This window comes from Schistocerca cancellata, chromosome 2 (genome assembly GCF_023864275.1).
Source record: "Schistocerca cancellata isolate TAMUIC-IGC-003103 chromosome 2, iqSchCanc2.1, whole genome shotgun sequence".
NCBI classification, from domain to species: Eukaryota; Metazoa; Arthropoda; class Insecta; order Orthoptera; family Acrididae; genus Schistocerca; species Schistocerca cancellata.
Genome location: NC_064627.1, coordinates 1,105,233,172 through 1,105,257,076, shown reverse-complemented (window position 1 = coordinate 1,105,257,076; position 23,905 = coordinate 1,105,233,172). Strand labels below are relative to the sequence as shown.

The 23,905-nt window shown below is 38.3% G+C and overlaps 1 protein-coding gene across 2 annotated transcripts in view; it reads right to left on the bottom strand.

The window, feature by feature from the left end:
• Positions 1-23,905, bottom strand: part of LOC126163119 (NAD(P) transhydrogenase, mitochondrial-like) — a 280,298-nt gene that overhangs the window by 98,541 nt on the left and 157,852 nt on the right. Inside the window, exons 1-2 of one of the 2 annotated variants that reach the window (XM_049920043.1) lie at positions 10,871-11,007; positions 4,295-4,541 (exon numbers count right to left, since the gene is read on the bottom strand). In XM_049920043.1, coding sequence (XP_049776000.1) covers positions 4,295-4,527 — 233 coding nt within the window. In that variant the 5' untranslated portion in view covers positions 4,528-4,541; positions 10,871-11,007. Of the gene's footprint in view, positions 1-4,294; positions 4,542-10,870; positions 11,008-23,905 lie in introns of those variants that run through there. The other variant, XM_049920042.1, reaches the window with a different exon arrangement.

The following is a 23,905-nucleotide window of genomic DNA, read 5'->3' as shown; positions in this document are numbered from 1 at the left end:
TACATGGTCCCATTTGATTACATCATGTATGGAGCATATACCTGTAATATAAGACAAGTCAGTTTAATCTAATGTCTTAATATTTAGCCTGCACATTACAATCTAAGTCGAAGAATTGGGAAATATTTGTCTGCAGATTTGTATTTAAGTCTCAAAGCTATTTAGAAACAGTAGGTACTCTTCAGATCTGGTGCTCCAGATACAGAAGGGAAATCAATGTCAACCTAAATTCCAAATCTGGATACACACCGAGTTCAGGAATGGTTTGCAGCAGCTTTCCCTTCATGCCAACACATCTGTGTTTTGTATTTTCTTTATTTATGTGTTTCTCCTGATTAAAGGACAACATAATTCAGCTGTAACACTATCCATCATTCAATTGTGGTAGAGATTCAATGGATATTTCATTTCCATCTTTCAATCTTTATCCATTATCAAAATAGGGTGATTGCAGACAGATTTTTCTGTAACACCCAGCAGATGGCTAACATTCCCAGTGATCACACATACTGATTATAAGCAGGATAACGTTAGTAATTCATTGTTTTAATTTTTCACCAGAGCCTGACTTTCATTAAAGAAGTAAAAGTTAATTTCACCTGCCTGAAAGACTACACCCATATTTATTCTGGGATGCAAAAGATATTCTCCTTATTGATGACATTATGCCTCCAAGAGCAGTGGTAATCAACCTGGTCCCTACCACCCAATGGTAAGTATTTCAGCTATCAATGGAGGCTGTAGGCAGTAAGGCCTTTTTAAAAAATTTCATTATGGTTTCATAAAGTTTTGACAAAGTATTGGGTTGGTAATTATTATTATATGCTTTAACTTGTTGTAACTCTGCTTTATAAAGTTTATAAAATGAAGTTACTTCACTATGTTATAAATCATCTTAACTATGGAACCAGATGGCGGTTAGAAAATTTTAATACTAACAGAGATACAAAAGTGGGCAGTAGGCGAAGAAGGTTGAATACCCCTACTATAGAGGGTAAAACAACAACTCATTTTTTACACAAGTCTTCTGGACCAGCAGGGTAAAAGTTGTAAGAAGGTACCTCTATTGAAAAAGAGGACAATGCACTTATTTTTTGAGGACAATGCACCTGACAACAAAAGTACTTTGCAAGGCAAAACTAAGGACAAACTGTTACAAAAACCCACCATCTTCATCTTCAACAGTTTGACATCCTCTGACTGCCACCTGTCTCTGAATCTAAATAAATTTGTAACTGGTATGCATTTTGAATCCTGTGAAGAGTTTATGGCAGTGACAGAAGGGCATTTTGCAAATCTTCCACAACCACATTTCAAGGATGAAATCTACTTGCTAGAAAATTGTTGGGCAAACTGCCCTGATCCAAAAAGAAACTTTTAAGTGTATTTTGACCCTAAAACAGTCTTTCACTGTCAGGATGAAAGGTTTTCACCATGCTCTCACAGAACTAGCACTTTCAATAGATTATGTCTTCATCTGAAAGAGATTTGCCAGTTAATTCAATAATCTTCACTCATGCACAGTAACATAAACAATTCTCACTGCTCTCGCACACAAACTGAGTACTAATGAAGCCTCTTAATGAACTACATTAATTAATTAATTTGCCATATTCTGTTGATCCTACCACGAAGGCATGAAAGTGAACCTTCAGGTACGTGGAATGAGTCATGGTGTGTGTCAACAAAAAGACAAGAAAATCTTAGAACTTACTCTACATACTGTATTGACAATAAGCTATAACTATTTTGTTCAACACTATTTGTGCCTGTGCCCATTAAACGTATAGTAATAACTGCAACTTTATAAAGAAGCTGCTACTTCCTCAGTCAAGTTAAATATCTGTTGTTTATCTTCTATTGATACCTTGATATTTATTTGTAACAATGAAAATAACCAGTTTTTGAAAATATAAGGTAATTGGATACATAAACAAATCTACTCACCAAGTGGCAGCAGTAGAATGCACACATAAAAAAGGAAGAACACACACACAAAGAAAGGTTTTACTTATGCTTATAAGTAAAACGTTTTGTGTGTGTGTGTGTGTGTGTTCTCCTGACACTGCTCGGTGAGTAGATTTTTTTATCTATCCAATTACATTAATATTTACTTGATTACACTGGGAGCATACAAAGAAGACTGTGGCTTACATTTGTTACTAGTGCTCTTTCTCTGGGGGACGAGTATGCCTCAACTCTTCTGCCCGAAAAAGAAATTCTTTACAATGCTGGAGAACTTAAAAAGTTTGCCAATCTATGGGTTATGGACACACTTGGTTTATGAAAGGCAGATGTCTTCCAACTGATACCAAGAGTAAAGTATAAGGCATGATGATCAAATGGAAACAAAACAGATGGAAAACTTAAGTAAACTGTTTATTAGTTCAAAGATAATTACCATAACTCAATATATTCATCCCACTGTAAGACAAGATGGTCAGTGACTTCATGGAAAAATGTTTGGAATTGCATATGCAACCAAGATTGAATCCAGGCATGCACCTCTTCATCCATAGCAAATCGACGCAATGGATGTCATCCTCAGGACTCTAAAAACATGTAACACACATGGAGAGAGATCAGGGCTGTATGGAGCATGTGTAAGAGCTTTACAGAGGACCCACATGTTTTGACTATGCTGCAAAAGTTTCACTGGGAAGCCCTTACACATCCTCCATAAAGTTCCATCTCTACGCATGTGATTTCAGTTATTTTTGAATCTCCGAAGAAAGACATTTATGCCCGCTGATTTGCTTCAGACGAAGAGGTGCTTGCTTGGTACAAACATGGTTCCTTAGGCAACTACAAACATTTTTCCATAAAGACATTGACCATCATTCCTTTTAGTGGGATAAATGTATTAACGTTATGGCAATTAGCCAATTACCTTTGCAATAATAAACAGTTTACTTACTTTTTCCATCTGTTTCATTTTCATTTGATTGCCCCTTATGTTGTTGTTGTTGTGGTCTTCAGTCCTGAGACTGGTTTGATGCAGCTCTCCATGGTACTCTATCTTGTGCAAGCTTCTTCATCTCCCAGTACCTACTGCAACCTAAATCCTTCTGAATTTGCTTAGTGTATTCATCTCTTGGTCTCCCCCTACGATTTTTACCCTCCACGCTGCCCTCCAATACAAAACTGGTGATCTCTTGATGCCTCAGAACATGTCCTACCAACCAATCCCTTCTTCTGGTCAAGTTGTGCCACAAACTCCTCTTCTCCCCAATCCTATTCAGTACCTCCTCATTTGTTATGTGATCTACCCATCTAATCTTCAGCATTCTTCTGTAGCACCACATTTCAAAAGCTTCTATTCTCTTCTTGTCCAAACTATTTACCGTCCATGTTTCACTTCCATACATGGCTACACTCCATACAAATACTTTCAGAAATGACTTCCTGACGCTTAAATCTATACTCGATGTTAACAAATTTCTCTTCTTCAGAAACGTTTTCCTTGCCATTGCCAGTCTATATTTTATATCCTCTCTACTTCAACCATCATCAGTTATTTAAAGGATGTTATAGGATTATAAGGAGGCTAAAAGACTACAGCAGCCATAAACTGATGCCAATGTGGAAACAGTTGTAATGTAGGTAATGTTAATTACAATGTAGTTTTATAGTTAAATAAAAAAATAGCTATATTGGTAACTTCAGTAGCTGTTGCTGCATTATATTTAGTGTGAGAGTATCCCTGAACTTTTTTTTGAGAAAGAGAGCACTGTCAGTAACAACAGAGGTCTGTCTACAATATGACTACTGTCAACACCTTGGTAATGAATAATACTACTTCCTTTGTAGCTAACATGGATTTTCACTCCTTGAATCTAGATAAACAGGTAATTTGCAGGTACAATGGTTGTTATGATACATTTTTAATTTTCTCTTGAACTGACATGGATTTCCAACCCCACCCCGTTTTTGTTTGCTTACATTAGCTGAGAAGTCATTTAATATCTTACATGAGAGTATATAGCACAACTATGAACCATAGAAAGGAGGCAAAAGTCTACATAAAAATTATTTTGTGTCTACTGTGGTTGTGCAAATCACAATTCAGTTGAAACTGGTTTTTACTATCAGTAACAAAAACACATCAGGGAGTAAATATACTGGAAAGGGAGTGTAAGAATACCAAGATCTCTAAAGAGACCTCTACAAGAACGTGCAGTTATCCACTTTGCCCACTTTCATTGAACAAAAATTTAATTTACTGCAAGGATACTGAATCAGAAGACAATGTACTGCCAAATTTTAAATGAGTCAAAGTAAAATTTTCCACTACCTCTTCTCATTCTGCCATATCTCTTTGGGAACCCCTATTTTGAGTTGCTTGTATGGAGTGCCACGAACTGGAGGTGCAGGTGCAGCAACTTTTTCCAGCAGATGCCCGGTGCTGGAGAAGAGACGCTTCCAGAGATGGCAGGGGGGAGCCTGAGTAATGCCACAACACAGTGGTAGCATTGCCAGGCCCCTGGGGCCTGGATGGTTTAACACTCTCAGCACTCCCTGGCGCATCTCTTACTCCTGCACTGCAACAGTTAAACAGAAATTCGGAAGTCAGTCAGTACATGGTTTCAGATCAATGAATGTTATTCTGACTATACCCACTGCCATGCAACTGAGCTTATATGATTGATACACACACTAAAGGGAGTAATTCTTTAAAGTAATGAAAAAATTCCTACCTCCACAGCCATGGGCTCACTCTCAAATATCTACAAGAATATTTATTTTGCCATAATATCTGCATTTATTATTTATGTATTTGTTTTACCTGGCAAGATTAAGGCCTTCACATCCGCTTTTACATATTTTTTAAATCGACATTATGGTATGTATACTCCAGGAGCAATATATGACGACAATTTTATGGTAATAAATAAGTAAATAATAATAATAATAATAATAATAAACCCCATGGAGGCCCAGGAAAAGAATAAGCCTCCGGTATGTTCTGCCAGTCGTAAAAGGCGATGAAAAGAACAAACCACTAACAGGGCTAACCCCCCTATTAGTGTGATTACTTGGTTCAGGACAGAACTAAAGAAGCCTCGGACAAGCGCTGTCATGGTTGGGGATGACGCTTGAACCCTATGCCCGCCCACAATGGTAACGACACTGCTAGTCAACTGGAAAATGATTTAAATCCAAATAGAGGTGTTTTGCAGGATATGCTTCCTGCAACCACCCTAGAAGGAAAACAAAGACAGAGGATGAGATGGTCAGATGAAGTTAATTACCAAGCAGCAAACCTAGGAACCAACACAACTGGATACAGATCACAAGTATACACAACATTTATTACCAGATACCCGGAATTAAAATTTTTAACAGAACAACAACTAGCTGATCAGATCCGTGTAATAATAAAAAATAACAGGATACCCCAGTCAGAATTAGAAAACATCAAACAACAAGTACAACAAATACTGGAACAAAATAATGTGCAATTAGAAGAAGAAGAAAATACAGTAATTGACTCAAACATCCCAGAGAAAACAAACAAAGAACAAAATACTTCAATTAAACAATCAGAGGAAAACGAAATCTTAAGACAGCCACCAGAACAAGCACAAATAGAACACGAAGAGACACACATGTTAGATATAGAAGAAAAATTTCAGTTGACATATATAGAATACAAAGACACAAATACAGACATTAGACCATTCTTGCATAGACCACCAAATAACCCACAAGTCAAAACAACAATAACACCTATCAACACAATCATACACAACAAAATCAATGAAAATACAACTATGGAAGAGTTACAATTACTGGTTTATGTAGGAGCACTCACTACACTAAATATACACACTAGGCAGAGATCAGAACCAACCAACACACAGAAGAAACCCACAAAACCAGCATGGCAACACAGGCTACAGATCAGAATAGAAAAACTGAGAAAAGACATCGGACAGCTAACACAATTTATAAGAAATGAAATATCAGACAAAAAACGTAAAAGGTTAGGTAAAATCTCATAACAAGAAGCAATAGAGCAATTAGATGAAAAGAAGCAGAAATTACAAGCATTGGCCGAACGACTTAGAAGATACAAAAAAAGTGAAAATAGAAGGAAACAAAACCAAACATTCAACACAAACCAAAAGAAATTTTACCAAACAATCCATAACACACACATTAAAATAGACAATCCACCAAACATAACAGACATGGAACACTTCTGGAGCAACATATGGTCAAACCCGGTACAACAAAACAGGCATGCACGGTGGATACAAGCAGAAACAGACTCATACAAGATGAGACCACAAATGCCTGAAGTGATAATTTTGCCACATGAAGTCACCCAAGCAATTAATTCTATGCACAATTGGAAAGCCCCTGGAAATGATAAAATAGCAAATTTCTGGCTAAAGAAGTTCACCTCAACACATTCACATCTAACTAAATTATTTAACAGTTACATTGCAGACCCATACACATTCCCTGATACACTTACACATGGAATAACTTATCTGAAACCTAAAGATCAAGCAGACACAGCAAACCCAGCTAAATATCGCCCCATAACATGCCTACCAACAATCTACAAAATATTAACTTCAGTCATTACACAGAAATTTATGACACATACAACACAGAACAAAATTATAAATGAAGAACAAAAAGGCTGCTGCAAAGGAGCACAAGGATGTAAAGAGCAACTGATAATAGATACAGAGGTGACATATCAAGCTAAAACTAAACAAAGGTCCCTACACTACGCATACATTGATTACCAAAAAGCCTTTGATAGTGTACCCCACTCATGGTTACTACAGATATTGGAAATATACAAAGTATATCCTAAATTGATACAGTTTCTAAACATAGTAATGAAAAACTGGAAAACCACACTTAATATCCAAACAAATTCAGATAACATCACATCACAGCCAATACAGATTAAGCGTGGAATATACCAAGGAGACTCATTAAGTCCTTTCTGGTTCTGTCTTGCTCTGAACCCACTATCCAACATGCTAAATAATACAAATTATGGATACAATATTACTGGAACATACCCACACAAAATCACACATTTGCTATACATGGATGATCTAAAGCTATTGGCAGCAACCAATCAACAACTCAACCAATTACTAAAGATAACAGAAGTATTCAGCAATGATATAAATATGGCTTTTGGAACAGACAAATGTAAGAAAAATAGCATAGTCAAAGGAAAACACACTAAACAAGAAAATTACATATTGAATAACATATTGAATAACGATGGAAAAAACAGATGCCTATAAATATCTAGGATACAGGCAAAAAATAGGAATAGATAATACAAATATTAAAGAAGAACTAAAAGAAAAATATAGACAAAGACTAACAAAAATACTGAAAACAGAATTGACAGCAAGAAACAAGACAAAACCTATAAATACTTATGCTATACCAATATTGACCTACTCATTTGGAGTAGTGAAATGGAGTAACACAGACCTAGAAGCACTCAATACACTTACATGTTCCCAATGCCACAAATATAGAATACATCACATACATTCAGCAACAGAAAGATCCACATTAAGCAGAAAGGAAGGAGGAAGGGGATTCATCGACATAAAAAACCTACATTATGGACAGGTAGACAATTTAAGAAAATTCTTTCTAGAACGAGCAGAAACTAGCAAAATACACAAAGCAATCACTCATATAAATACATTGGCTACACCACTGCAATTTCATAACCACTTCTACAACCCTTTAGATCACATAACATCAACAGATACGAAGAAAGTAAATTGGAAAAAGAAAACACTACATGGCAAGCACCCGTATCATCTAACACAGCCACACATCGATCAAGACGCATCCAACACATATATACAATGAGACAGAAGGATTCATGATTGCAATACAGGATCAAACAATAAACACCAGATATTACAGCAAGCATATTATTAAAGATCCCAATACCACAACAGATAAATGCAGACTTTGCAAACAACAAATAGAAACAGTAGATCACATCACAAGCGGATGTACAATACTAGCAAATACAGAATACCCCAGAAGACATGACAATGTAGCAAAAATAATACATCAACAACTTGCCATAAAACATAAACTAATAAAACAACATGTTCCCACAGACAAGTATGCACCACAAAATGTACTGGAAAATGATGAACACAAATTATACTGGAACAGAACCATTATAACAGATAAAAAAAACACCACATAATAAACCTGACATCATACTCACCAATAAAAAGAAGAAATTAACGCAACTAATCGAAATATCCATACCCAATACAACAAATATACAGAAGAAAACAGGAGAAAAAATTGAAAAATACATCCAACTGGCTGAGGAAGTCAAGGACATGTGGCATCAGGATAAAGTTGACATTATACCGATCCGATTATACTATCAACTACAGGAGTCATACCACACAATATCCACCAGTACATCAACGCAATACAGCTACATCCAAACGTATATATACAACTACAGAAATCCGTAATTATTGATACGTGTTCAATAACCCGAAAGTTCCTAAATACAATGTAACATATACCGTACAGTTAAAAGGAAGTCACGCTTGATGAAGGCCCACGTCACTTTCCATTTTTAACCAAACCTAAGGTCTGGGAAAAATAGAAATAATAATAATAATGATAATAATGATAATAATAATAATAATAATAAATATAGAATAATAATAATAATATAGAATAATAATAATAATAAATATAGAATACATCACATACATTCAGCAACAGAAAGATTCACATTAAGCAGAAAGGAAGGTGGAAGGGGATTTATAGATATAAAAAACCTACATTATGGACAGGTAGACAATTTAAGAAAATTCTTTCTAGAACGAGCAGAAACTAGCAAAATACACAAAGCAATCACTCATATAAATACATCAGCTACACCATTGCAATTTCATAACCACTTCTACAACCCTTTAGATCACATAATATCAACAGATACAAAGAAAGTAAATTGGAAAAAGAAAACACTACACGGCAAGCACCCGTATCATCTGACACAGCCACACATCGATCAAGACGCATCCAACACATGGCTAAGGAAAGGCAATATATACAGTGAGACGGAAGAATTCATGATCGCAATACAGGATCAAACAATAAACACCAGATATTACAGCAAGCATATTATTAAAGATCCCAACACCACAACAGATAAATGCAGACTTTGCAAACAACAAATAGAAACAGTAGATCACATCACAAGCGGATGTACAATACTAGCAAATACAGAATACCCCAGAAGACATGACAATGTAGCAAAAATAATACATCAACAACTTGCCATAAAACATAAACTAATAAAACAACACGTTCCCACATACAAGTACACACCACAAAATGTACTGGAGAATGATGAATACAAATTATACTGGAACAGAACGATTATAACAGATAAAACAACACCACATAACAAACCTGACATCATACTCACCAATAAAAAGAAGAAATTAACACAACTAATTGAAATATCCATACCCAACACAACAAATATACAGAAGAAAACAGGGGAAAAAATTGAAAAATACATCCAACTGGCTGAGGAAGTCAAGGACATGTGGCATCAGGATAAAGTCGACATTATCCCAATTATACTATCAACTACAGGAGTCATACCTCACAATATTCACCAGTACATCAATGCAATACAGCTACATCCAAACATATATATACAATTACAAAAATCTGTAATTATTGATACTTGTTCAATTACCCGAAAGTTCCTAAATGCAATATAACATATACCATACAGTTACAAGGAAGTCACGCTTGACCGAGGTCCGCGTCACGTTCCATTTTTAACCAGACTTAAGTCTGAGAAAAAAAAGTCAATAATAATAATAATAATAGAGTAATGAATATATGGAATTTCGGGCATGTCTGCTATTAACAGTGTGTTAAGCAATTGCGCTCAATTCAATTTCTGTTGGCTTTCATTTCAAACAAATGATTTTTAAGCTAATGGAACTGTATGTAACATCCACATCTGCATCCATACTCTGCAGATCACTGTATCACTGTGAAGTGCATGGCACAGGCAACTTCACAGTGTACCTGTATTATGGTTTCTTCACTTTCCATTTGCATATGGAGACAGAAAGAAACACTGTTTAAAAGCTTCTGTGCACATGATAATTAATCTAATTTTGTCTCCACTGTCCCCGTGAGAGCAATACATAGGTGGTTGTAGTATATCTATCTATAGGTCAGTCATGTAACAATCAGAAGTTGAACTAGCGATTCATATACGTCGTAGAATTGATTCCAAAACAACAGAAGTCCATAGCTGATATCTAGCAAATGAAGCACTGAAGCAACAGATTCATTATTCATTTCAGTATAAGTAAACAAAAAACTCTTTGCAATTTTTAATGCAAGCATTCACAGTTTTTAATGAAAGCCATATCATTAGGATAAAATTATGACATTATGATCGCAGGGCTTTTCTAACCAAGTAAGTTAGAAGCAATCATATTCTTATGAAAGAAAAAATATGTAATCTAAAAAATTAAGCAGATAGTTATACTTATTCAGCTTGTCTATTGTGCTGTCACTATCCATTTTCTAAAATATATTTTGGGACTAAAGGAAAATCTAAAATGATAAATCCATCAAGCAAATATATCTCCTCTTTATTAAATGAAAGGAAGCCAATCATTCTTGTAACATTACACTGCACTATGCTACTGTGTTCCCAGCAGACTATTACATTTTGTAAAACATTATTTCACTACATTTATATCAGTCAATCACTTCTAAGAACCACACAGATTTCATGTTCACAATAGTAGCCCAGTGTTTTCCATAGAATTTTCATAGGCTTACTTACTACACTCCAGTACACACTGATCTCTGTTTCCTTCCTTGCTTTCTACTAACAACGGTCACACTGTTTACACCAAGGATGATTCTTCACAAACTGTATACTTTATCCAATGTTACTATTCCCCATCACTAGAGAGGAATGTGCGCAAAGCCAAACTGCATCAGCTGATAACCTATGTTAAGGTTATCTGACAACTGTCAACAAGTTTAAAATACTTTACTGAAGATGTCAAAGCAAAACACATGCCCCCACAAATGTTTTCATTTTCAAGTGTTACAAAACATCTACTCTAAAATAATAATATATGTAAAACATCACTCATGTAGCAGGAAGTAGCAAAAATTAAAAGATATGTTTCATGTGAAAACCATGTCTCATGGCTGCCAAATTTCAACCACATATTTATAACATTATGATTCTAATGGCATCAAAACAGAGGATGGCAAAGAGAAGACTGAAATACTAAATGTCTTTTTGCAAAATTGTTTCAATGAGGAAGATTGCACTGCTGTTCCTTCTTTAAATCTCTGCATAAACAAACTGATGGATATAAAAATAAGTGACCACAGCATATTATGCGAAAGTACTTGCTACTCTTCTAGCAGCAATCTATTATACGTCACTGCAGGAGTGTAGCATGTCTAGTGATAGCAAAAAAGGATAAGTCTTCTCAGTTTTCAAGAAGGATGTCAAAACAGACACACAAAACTATAAGCCTATATCACTGATGTCAGTATGTTGTACAATTTTGAAACGTGTTGTGCTAGCAAATTATAACTTTCTTAAGACCAAAAATCTCCTCTTTATGAATCAACATGGTTTCTACAAACAAGGATTGTATAAAACCCACCTTACTCTGTCCATCCACAAGACACGGAAACAGTACATACAAGCATCCAGGTAGATGCTGTGTACCTTGACTTCCAGAAGGGCAGTCCAATTAATCATCAGCAGTTCAAATGTGTGATGAATAATTCTACCCCTTAGGGAAATAGCAGAAGGGCACAGGACGGAACACCAAGTGTACTTCATCTGTACGCCTGGGGAGGGGCGAGAGATGAAGGGTGCTCATTCTACATGTTGAAGAGGCTATTCTGACAGTATCTGAGGGAAGAGGGTGCAGCCAACTGCAGATTGTGGCACACATTTAAACAAATGATGCATGACATCTAGGCTCCAAGGTCATACTTACATCATTTCAGTGATTGGCAGACAAGGTTGAGAAGACAAGCCTTGCACATGTTGAGTTTCAATGAAGGTCACAATTTGCTGTATTGTTCCCAGTAATGATAATGGCCTTCTGGTTCTAAGTCGAGTGGAAGGACTAAACCAGAGGTTTTGAAGGTTCTGTGACAGGTTAAGTTGTGGCTTCCTAAACTTGTGTTGTAGGGTAGAGAACTGTAGGGTTCCACTAAATGCGACAAGTTCGCAATACACATCAGAGACTGCTATCCAGATAGTGGAATGTGTGTGGAATGCAAACAAGGGCTTTTTAGATTATGTAACTCGCCATCCAGGCCAAATAAAGACAGCTATCAAAGACATGGAAATACTAGTGTAAGATCCAAAGTAATGCCCCACCCCCCATAGACGTTAGTATAAAAATCCTGGTATTTAACTGTCAAAGCAATCGCAACAAAGTGTCAGAGTTTGAAGTGCTCCTGAAAAGCAGCGAAACTTACAAAATACTAGGTACAGAAAGCTGATTAAAACCTTAAGCTGACAGAAGTGAGATTTTGGGGGAAAATTTAAGTGTACACTGAAAGGACAGTGTGCGTTTATCACAGTAGGCAAGAAACTTCAATTTTTGTTGCAGAATCTTAGAACATATCCGGAGCTTAAACATTACGTGGTATCTCTAACAGAATGTACACTATTTAATAATCACTTTCTGAATATAGCAGGTGAACTATATAGAAACTATTCCCAACAGGGAATCATATAGCGCTCTTAGAAAAAAGTGTTCCGAGACTGTTACCTGAAATGCTCCTCCATGATACTGACAAGAGGGAGATTGAGTTAGTAATTAAATCACTAAAGACCAAGAACTCTCATGGATATGACGGGGTATCTAGCAGAATACTGAAGTATTGTTCTATGTATGTTAGCCCAGTACTTAGCCATATCTGTAACTTTTCCTTTAGGAGTGATCGGTTTCCTGGCCGATTAAAGTACTCAGTAGTGAAGCCACTTTATAAAAAGGGAGACATGATAATTTGACAATTTTAGACCTATTTCTATGCCATCGGTGTTTGCTAAAGTTATTGAGAAGGTTGCATATACAAGGTTACTGGAGCATTTAAATTCACATAATTTGCTGTCAAATGTTCAGTTTGGTTTTAGAAATGGTTTAACAACTGAAAATGCTATATTCTCTTTTCTCTGTGAGGTTTTGGACGGATTAAATAAAAGGTTGCGAACGCTAGGTGTTTTCTTTGATTTAACGCAGGCTTTGGCTGTGTTGAACACAAAATATTACTGCAGAAGTTGGACCATTATGGAGTAAGGGGAGTAGCTTACAATTGGTTCGCCTCTTACTTTAAGAACAGAAAGCAGAAGGTAATTCTCCACAATATTGAGAGTGGTAGTGATGTTCAGTCCCAATGGGGCACTGTTAAGTGGGGCGTTCCCCAAGGGTCGGTGCTGGGGCCACTGCTGTTTCTTATTTATGTAAATGTTATGCCTTCTAGTATTACAGGTGATTCAAAAATATTTCCGTTTGCTGATGACACCAGCTTGATAGTGAAGGATCTTGTGTGTAATATTGAAACAGTAACAAATAATGTAGTTCATGAAATAAGTTCGTGGCTTGTGGAAAATAATTTGATGCTAAATCACAGTAAGACTCAGTTTTTACAGTTTCTAACTCACAATTCAACAAGAACCGATATTTTGATCAGACAGAATGGGCATATTATAAGTGAGACAGAACAGTTCAAGTTCCTAGGCGTTCGGATAGATAGTAAGCTGTTGTGGAAAGCCCATGTCCAGGATCTTGTTCAGAAACTAAATGCTGATTTATTTACCATTAGAACAGTATCTGAAATAAGTGCACTTCAACACGAAAAGTAGTCTACTTCGCATATTTTCATACGCTTTACCGAGCGGGGTGGCGCAGTGGTTAGACACTGGACTCGCATTCGGGAGGACGACGGTTCAATCCCGCGTCCGGCCATCCTGATTTAGGTTTTCCGTGATTTCCCTAAATCGCTCCAGGCAAATGCCGGGATGGTTCCTCTGAATGGGCACGGCCGACTTCCTTCCCAATCCTTCCCTAATCCGATGAGACCGATGACCACGCTGTCTGGTCTCCTTCCCCAAACCAACCAACCAACCAACCAACCAACCATACGCTTATGTCGTATGGTATTATTTTTTGGGGTAATTCTTCTGATTCAAAGAGGGTATTTTTGGCTCAAAAACGAGCTGTTCGAGCTATATGTGGTGTAAGTTCGAGAACCTCTTGTCGACCCCTATTCAATAGTCTGGGAATTCTGACATTGCCATCACAGTATATATTTTTTTTAATGTCGTTTGTTGTTAGCAATATTAGCCTATTCCCAAGAGTTAGCAGCTTTCACTCAGTTAATACTAGGCAGAAATCAAATCTGTATTTGGAATGCGCTTCCTTGACTCTTGTGCAGAAAGGAGTGCATTATTCTGCTGCATCCATTTTCAATAAGCTACCACAAGAACTCAAAAATCTTAGCAGTAGCCCAAACTCTTTTAAGTCTAAACTGAAGAGTTTCCTGATGGCTCACTCCTTCTATTCTGTCGAGGAGCTCCTGGAAGAGCTAAAGAATTTAGCAAATTTCAGTGTTACATTGTTGATTTTCTTTATTTAAACTTACGACTTGTCACCTGAATATATTTTTTTATATTTCATTTTATCTGTTTCTAATATCGTGTTATAATTTCATGTATTGACTCGTTCCATGACCATGGAGACTTCTCCTTAATTTCGTCCCACGGAACAATAAATAAATAAATAAAAAATAAATGGTTTCCTCGATGCCAAATAGATGGGATTCCAAAAATATCAAATGGTTCAAATGGCTCTGAGCACCATGGGACTCAACGGCTCTGAGCACCATGGGACTCAACATCTGAGGTCATCAGTCCCCTAGAACTTAGAACTACTTAAACCTAACTAACCTAAGGACTTCACACACATCCATGCCCCAGGCAGGATTCGAACCTGCAACCGTAGCGGTCACGCGGTTCCAGACTTAAGCGCCTAGAACCGCACGGCCACACGGCCGACCCGAAAATATCGATCACATGAAACCCAACTCACACTTTTCTCACATGACATACTACTTAAAGCTTTGGATCAATCCAGTCAAGTAATGCAGTATTTCTTGATGTCCAAAAAGCATTTGACTCTGTACCACATCTACACTTATTATCAAAAGTACAATTGTATGGGCTATTAAACGAAATTTGTGACAAGACTGAGATTTTTTTTCTTTTCGGAGGATGTAACAAATTATTTTGGATGAAAATAGCTTCAGATGTGCCAGAGGGAAGTGTGTTGGGACCTCTGCTGTGTTCATGTTGTATCTTAATGACCTTGCAGACCAATGTTAGTAGTAACCACAGGTTTTTTGTAGATCATGCAGCTACCAATAACGAAGTACTGTCTGAAAAGAGCTGCATAAATAATTTGTCAGATCTTGATAAGATTTCAATGTGGTGCAACTTGCTTTAAATGTTCAGAAGTGTAAAATTGTGCATTCTGCAAAAAGGAAAAACGTAATTTCCAATGAGTGCAATAGCAAGGAATTACAGTTGGTATTGGTCATCTCATACGAATACCTTGATATAACACTTCACATGAAATGTGAAATGGGGTGATCACGTAGCCTCAGTCGTGGGTGAAGCAGGTGGTAGACTTCTGTTTACTGGTAGAATACCAGAAAAAAGCAATCAGTTTACAGAGGAGATTGCTTAGAAATTACTCCTAGAATATTGCTCAGGTGTGTGGGACCCGTAACAAATAGCGCTGACAGAGGATGTTGAACATATACACAGTGCGGCATGAACGGTCACAAGTTTGACTGATACATGGGAGAGTATCTCAGAGATGCTGAAGAAACTGAACTGCAGACTCTTGAAGATGGATGTGAATTATCCTGAGAAAGTTCTAGAAATGATGATTCTAGCAACATAGTACAACCCACAACATATCACTCCCAAAGCGATCGCGAGGACAAGGTTACATTAATTACAGCACGCACGGAGGAATTTAACCAATGATTAACCCTCGCTCCATATGTGATTGTGACGGAAAAAAAACTCTAATAAATGGTACAACGGGACGTACCCTCTGGCATGCACTTAACAGTTGTTTGCAGAGTACAGACGTACATGTAGATGGCAGACGCAACAAGTGAGGCATTTTGCAACACGATGTGGTTTTACTGTTAAAATTACGACGGGTGCGTTCCTAGAAGGATCAACCAATAGATTTAACCCTCCTGTGTGTACCTCGCAAAACTCCGTGAAGGTAAAATAAAGAGTTTCGTGCTCACTCGAAGGCTTAGCAGCAATCATTTTACAGAGCGGTAATTGACAGTATACGAAGTGCCCTTCGTCACAACAGTAAGGTGGCTGGATGTAGATGTGGCTGACTGGGACAATAGTGAAGGCAACATCAAATGTATTTATAGTTGCGAATACGGACAGCCATCAGCTGCATAATGGAGTAACGGCAATGAAAATTTGTGCCGGACCGTTTCTCGAATCCTGATTTCCCGCTTTACGCACGCGGTCATCTTGAGCGCTTTGGCTATCCGTGTACGACTTACCAGGTACAGCCAGAACCCACTACCGTATGTCGTCGATCACGCGTCACAACCGACACTGGTACACATTATTGCAGTGTCTTTGCTGTTACGAAGTACGATGCAATATCGTAATAGTAAAGCACGGAGTTGTCTACGAATATCCAGTGTGTGGAGGAACAGCCTCCATCATATACCTACCGTATGACTTAATTACTTGTAAATTTTCCAGAGAAGTTGATCGGAAGCCTACATATCATGGAAACATGTTATATTTAAGTCATTAAATCGGAGCATTTTAATGATGTCCCCACTGAAACTGCTGTCAGTGACGATGAGGCAGTTGTAGCAACGTCGATTACGAAAGTACCAAAGATAACTAAAAAAAAGTCGAGAGAGAGAGAGATGGTCAGGAAGCGAGCTAAAGATGCAATCATGTCGTACCTGCTCAAGTATGGATTCAAAACATTCATCTTTGGGCACGAGCATGAGCAGGAACTGCGGCTCGAATTTAAAGGAATAGTTGAGCAAACACTGGATAGATATGTATCTAGTGCAACACTTCACGATGGGATGGATCCCCAAGTTACACAGTCACAAAAAAAGAGTGAAAAGTTAGTTTGACTCATGGCAGAGCGTCAGGGAAACACGCGAAACATGAACTTTAGGCGCTTGGAGATGAACGCCACTTATTCCGCGAAGGTCCGAAGAAGCTGTATTAAGTGAAGAATTCGGCCCCTTAGGTATCGTGCCCATATGGGCCGCGAAAATAAAGCCACATTAACTACAGCACACACGGAGTTATTAAAACAGAAGCAAGCCCTGCCATGTTGTACATGGTCAGCACACACTGCCATTCACTTCACAGTGGCTTGCAATATACGAAGATGCACAAACGTTGTTTTGTTCTCCGCGAAACAACTCTTTCTCAATACATTCTGAGAGACGTTAAGACAAACGCATTGAACACGAGATATTCAGTGAACATTTTGTCCCCAAAATTAATTGCATTCATGTTTTCACTACACGCGACTGCTTTTCAGTTTTCATCCTAGCGAAACACTGTGTAACACGTCTGCTTCTTTGTTGCCCAGACTGGTTTTCTGACTATTTTCTGAGTGCTGATGCGCTTACAAAGCAAACAAAAAGGAGAAAAAAAAGCGGACGCGAGGCGTAGGCATCGGCGATCCGCCTGTCTGCGAGGTTCTCGCCTCAGAGGTAAGCTATTTTGGTTGAACTAGTTTTGGCAAAAGTGGCGCACACAGGTAGTCGCAGATTGGCTATTTCACGACACGCCACAATGGTGGAAACGCGATCGCCGTAGTGTGTCGTCGTTACTTGCACTACAAGAAAAATTTGAGTGAAAAGGGACTATCAATGCAGTGTGCACCGAGAAACGGTGTCAGCGCCAAACAAGTTTCGCACGGACTTATCTCTTTCAAGAATCACTGAAGAACGTCGCGATGGCTGAAAACTGGTGGGCATCACACCAACAAGCGGTGCAGTTTACCGTATTTTACGGACTACAAGACGCATCTTAATTTTTAAGAAAAATAACATTTTCACAATTTTCATTAATAGATTGCATGGCCTGACAAAAAAAAATTATTCATTTATAAAACCGAACTGGCCTTTAAAACCCCTGAAAATCGTCATCTGAACTTTCTTTTTCTTCTTCTTTGTCGTCGTCGCCGCCGCCGCCAACGTCATCCACATATAAGATGGTCTTCACTGCCATCGAGAGCGTTACTTATGCCGCACTTCTTGAAAGATTTAACAGTAATGTCTTCTCTCACTCTAGACCACGACTCTTTTCATCCACTGAACACTTATTTGTTTGTGGGTCGTTTTAGAACTCCCTTCGTTGTGAATTCATGTTGAATTTCATCCCTCATCCATTTTTTTTCCATTCCTCTCTCATACACACTTTACACTGTTTATTTATCGGGACAAGAGGTTGCAATTGTGAAGTCAGTCCTCTCGGAGTAACAGCACGCTCTGCGTTTCCCTGTCTCAATTTCCCTCTCGCCGAATTTTTCAAATGACTACTAAACTGATCTGGCACAAGAAGAGCACTCTTCTTCAATAAAGCGTCTTCCCTTCTCTCCCACACTCTATTAATCCACAATTTCAAAAGTCTCATCCATACAACCCGTCTCATTTACGTAAACAAACAACGCCTAGCGGTATTTCAGAAGGTTCTGGCATTGTTTCGCGCTTGAAAATGATCATTGGATTTAGTTCCGTAAGCACAACATGAAAGGGCACCAGTGTAGTGCATGCCCACTTGTTTTTCACAGTTACAATTTTACCACCCTTCATGGCGACATTACTGTTAGCACATCAAGCGTCAGAGGAGTTTCCTCTACATTCACTATTTGGCTTAGTCCCACACTGTTTTTTTTTTCGAAGCTGAATAATAATGCGATGCAATGAAATTATTTTCTCTTCATACTCTTGTGGTATTTTCTGAGATATTTTGGCTGTTTCGCATGCTAAGTCCATGACACTCCATGAATCTGTAGCACCAATCAAAGTATGTTAAGTTCCACTGTAACGCTAACTTACGAGCGTGTATTTGAATCATTTTTGTATTAATTCCAATGCCATCTTGACGGTGTCCTTGAATCCATTTCAGTACGTCATAATCTAGTTTTAGTCTTTTTGCATTCAGTGCTCTATTAGCACATAGTCCTCCTCGTTTCTTCCAGTTCTGCTTTACTAGTCCGCCAATAGCGAATGATCTTTCTTCTGTTGGGGGAGGGCCGAAATGCCGCTAATCTGCTCTGTTTCCATGTTCTTCTGCATCTGCTGTTACTTTCAATTTACAGCCCGCATCGTATGAATACCTTTCATTTTTTTCATTACGAAACCAGCTACTAACAAAAATATTGTTCTGTTATCGATAACACAAATCGGTTTCAGTTCAAGTTCACTGGCAACGTAGACTGCAATGACGCAACATAGGCTAGATAGTGTCTTTGGTTTGTTATGGCGGGCGGGAGGGAGACAGTGTTAGCAAGCTTGTGAATCCCCACTGCCCATGTTCGTCGCATCGCTGCACTGCTGCTGCCAGTTGAATCCAATGTTGCCACATTGAAGTAGGTTTTCCGCGCCATCGAATACATGGCCATTTTTAAGACCAGCGTGAATTTGAACTCAAACACTGGAGTATAAGACGCACCTGAATACTGGAGGCAATTTTTCGATGAAAAAAGTGCATCTTATAGTTTGTAAAATACGGTATATTTTTCTGCGAAAACATGAAACGATATCATTACTCTTTGCTAGTACCACATACCGTGGCGCCAAGAAATTCTTAAAATTTTTTAAGTGGTGTGTAAGGGTTGCACGGTTACGGGGAAGAAAACTGGGCGTTCTTACTTCGATGTTGTTGCCTCAGTTTAAAGACTGGTTTGATGCAGCTTTCCTCGACAGTCTATCTTATCCAAGGATCTGCATCTCTTTGAACTACTGCTACCCAAATCCATTTGAAACAAGTTACAAAAGTCAAGCTGTGGTCTCTCCTTACAAGCTTTGATCAACAATTCCCTCCATCACCAAATTAACGGTTCCTTGACGTCTCAGGATGTGTCCTACAACTGATCACTTCTCTTGGTCAAGTTGTGACGTAAATTTCTCTTCTCCTTACTTCGATCCAGTACTTGTTCATTACTTATATGACCTACCTTTACCGTTCCATTACTTAAGAGTGTACGACCTACCTCTCTAACCTTCAGAACTATTATGCAGAACAACGTTTCAAAAGCGTCTATTCTCCTCTTGCCTGAAGTACTTATCGTCCACATTTCACTTCCGCACAAGGCCACACTTCAGACAAATACCTTCAGAAAAGTTCCCAACGCTTAAATTTATATTCGACGTCGACAAACTTGTCTCTTCCAGGAATGTTTGTATTGCTACTGCCAGTATGCATTTTATATTCTATTTCGGTCATAATCATAGCTTGCTTCTCAAACAGCAAAACTCAAATACTACTTCTAGTGTCTTACTTTCTAATTCAATCTCCTCAGAACCATCTGATTTAATTCGTCTACGTTCCGTTATCCTTGTTTTACTTTTTTATGATCAGTTCATAACACTTTTCAAAACAGAACGCATAGTTCAATAGTTATTCCTTTTCCCGTTAATCTCAAACCTTAAGATTTTAATTTTTTCTCTCAGAATTTTAATTCCCTGGTTGACTGCAAAACAAAACTAACTAGTAAAATAAGTTGTGGTTTCCTGTTAAACTGTCCGCCTCTCGCCAGCCGGGGTGGCCGAGCGGTTCTAGACGCTACAGTCTGGAACCGCGCAACCGCTACAGTCGCAGGTTCGAATCCTGTCTCGGGCATGGACGTGTGTGATGTCCTTAGGTTAGTTAGGTTTAAGTAGTTCTAGGTTCTATGGGACTGAAGACCTCGGAAGTTAAGTCCCGTAGTGCTCAGAGCCATTTCAACCATTTTGTCCGCCTCTCGCAGTCCCAAAGTTCAGATGTGCCAAAAAGATTATAGCAACGATTTTTTCACGGTGAGTAGCATGTTGGAACGTTTTCTGCACGACCTTTCAAGATGTAATTACTGCGGAATGGTACTATGTGGAACAAACACTCCACAATTGACAAGAGGTGCTTAAAACCAGCTGTTTAAAATCTAGACCCGTCAGCTGTCTTACATTTCTTCCATCTGCACAGCTCGCCAGCATATGATTTGCAAATCTGTATTACTTAACTGCACTAGCCCAAACAGAAACATAATCCATGGGAACAGTGATTACACATAGTCTGCTGTACTTAACACCGTCACGGCCACATAGTTTTTTTATTTGCTTACCAGTTTCAGTTTGGCACACAGACCAGCTTCAGTGTAAATATTATGTTAAACTACAGTGCACATCATAGTATACAGTCTTTGATGTGTTGCTGCTGCAGGATTTAATCCGAAGATGGTCGCCTGTCTCGGAAAACCAGTAATCAAATAGAAAATTACGGCGCTTCTGACAGATTTCAATGCACCTTGGCTAGGCTTCACAGTTCTTTATTACCTGCCCAATAGTGCTGTTCTCGCTCCATAGTACTTTTCACGCCCTCACTCGGAAGAAGACCCTGTTGAGAGGATAAAATCCTACAACTAGAAGACAAGACACATTCCGTCGACATCGAGACCGTTAAAGAGAGCACCAGCTTGGTTGAAGATAGAAATTAAAATGATTCGGTCATGGCTGTTTCGATGGAAACATGCCGGCATTCGCCTGAAATTTAGGGAAACCACGAGTAACCTACATTACGATGCCTGGAAGGAAACTTGTGTCCCACTCCTATCGACTTACGGTGCGATTCTGACAAATTCAGGACAAGTAATATTACTGAGGCGTGGCGCCTTATTTCGCTCCTGTCTAGGGCCTGTGTATCGGGAGAATGACTCATACGTGCTCAGTGACAGATGGTCTGAAGCTGGTTCAGTCGAGGACGTAGTCCTAATTTTCATCTGTTAAGTGGACAGCAGTACACAGACATTCAAGAAACAGATCAAGAGAATGTTTTCGTGACTGTCATTTTTTTCCTGAAGGCTTTTTTGTTTATTTATGTTTGTACAGTTTTGCATATGCTTTAAGTAGTATGAATTATGAGTGAATGTGGTCTAAAGTAAATATGTAGATCATTTTCTACTGAGGAATCCTGTAGTGTGGGAAAGTTTTAAGACAGTGTGGTTGCAGACGACGACGAATTTTGTATCATAATACGTTAAGTCAGTTTATGGTAAAAAAAAGCTAATTTGAGTGCAAAGGAAAATAGTTAATAACGAAAAGTATAAACAAAATATCAGAATGTTAAATATTTATTTCGGGAAAAAGTACAGGTCGAAAGTGTGTTATTTGTTGATTGGTTTGTTGTGAAAAGCGCGGACTAACGCGGGAGAATAATGTTTTTCTATTGGCCTCTAAAAAAAACTGACCAATGAAAACGGAGTATTCTTCGTGCGTCTTTTCTCTTGCAGATGGAGAATGCTAAAGGGGTCGGTGCCCAGCCTTGCAATGGTACGGTCGTGTGTAGTATGAGCTTCGAAGGAAGTTATAATTTGCCGGTTTTTATTGTGCTACATGTTTCAAAAGTGTTTTAAAGTGAGGGCATATTTATTCTTGTGTTTTTTAGAAAGTACTGATTTTTTAAATAATTTTGTGTATGAGACAAGACAATAATTCCGCATCGTATATTGAGCATATCGGTGACTAAAAACTTTAATATGTTAGACACCGATAAACTTAATAGTATGGCGAGCATTTTCATTTAAGAACAATCTGTGCTTAGTAGCTGTTCAAATTTCGGGAAATACGTTACCATAAACTTGCTAACGTGAATGAAAGGGTTTGTGCATGGCTGTGTTAAAATTAGCATGGGCTTGGCTGTGAACGCGTAATTCTCGAGTTCAGAATATACCGAAGTTTTGCCAGTATTTCCATCTTTCATTAAAATTAAGACCTTTTCCCGATTCTTGGTATAGCTACGTTGTATGCAGCAGCCTGGTGCGAGTTGCAGTACAGTAGGTTTCTGCTCGGCTTTCCTACCGGCGATCTGCTGCAACGAGTTCGCAAGTAGGTGCTGGTAATGGACGAAAGTAACCGCGCTGCCGCACTACAAATAATTTTACGAATGCACGCAGGATATTCAAGCTTTGCACCGGAATATTTCCTTTCCCAGAATATTACGATTAATTGACTGAAGGTGATCAGAACGATCTATACGGATTAAATAAGGCAGAAACTATTCATCTGGTACCTTACTACACAGAACTGAACAATGTTAGTGTGCACCCGAACTAATGCCAGAATAGGTACGTGACGACTGCGTCTTACTGTGGGTACTTGATCCTGTTTGATAATGCGCGTAGTACGTCTCCGCGGCGCCAGAGGACCTTATTTCTTACGCAATAGGGACTAAGTGACGTTAACAGCTCCTTGTTGACTGACTGAACACACGTCCCAGGGGGGTCCCATCACGGGCGCCAGAATGCGCTACACCGCCAAGGATCTGAGCTGATTTTTCTTTTCTTTTTCGGTAGTGTCCGTTAATTTGACTACGATGTGCGGACACGTATTCAGTATCAAATGACAGTTAGTATATCTACACTGTTGTAAAAAAGCAGCACTCTCAAAGACAAGGTCGTTTTATTGGCAAATGATTATTGTGACAAGTAGTTCACCAATGTACAGGTATATGATGATAAATTCAGACCATATGGTACACACAAGTGAC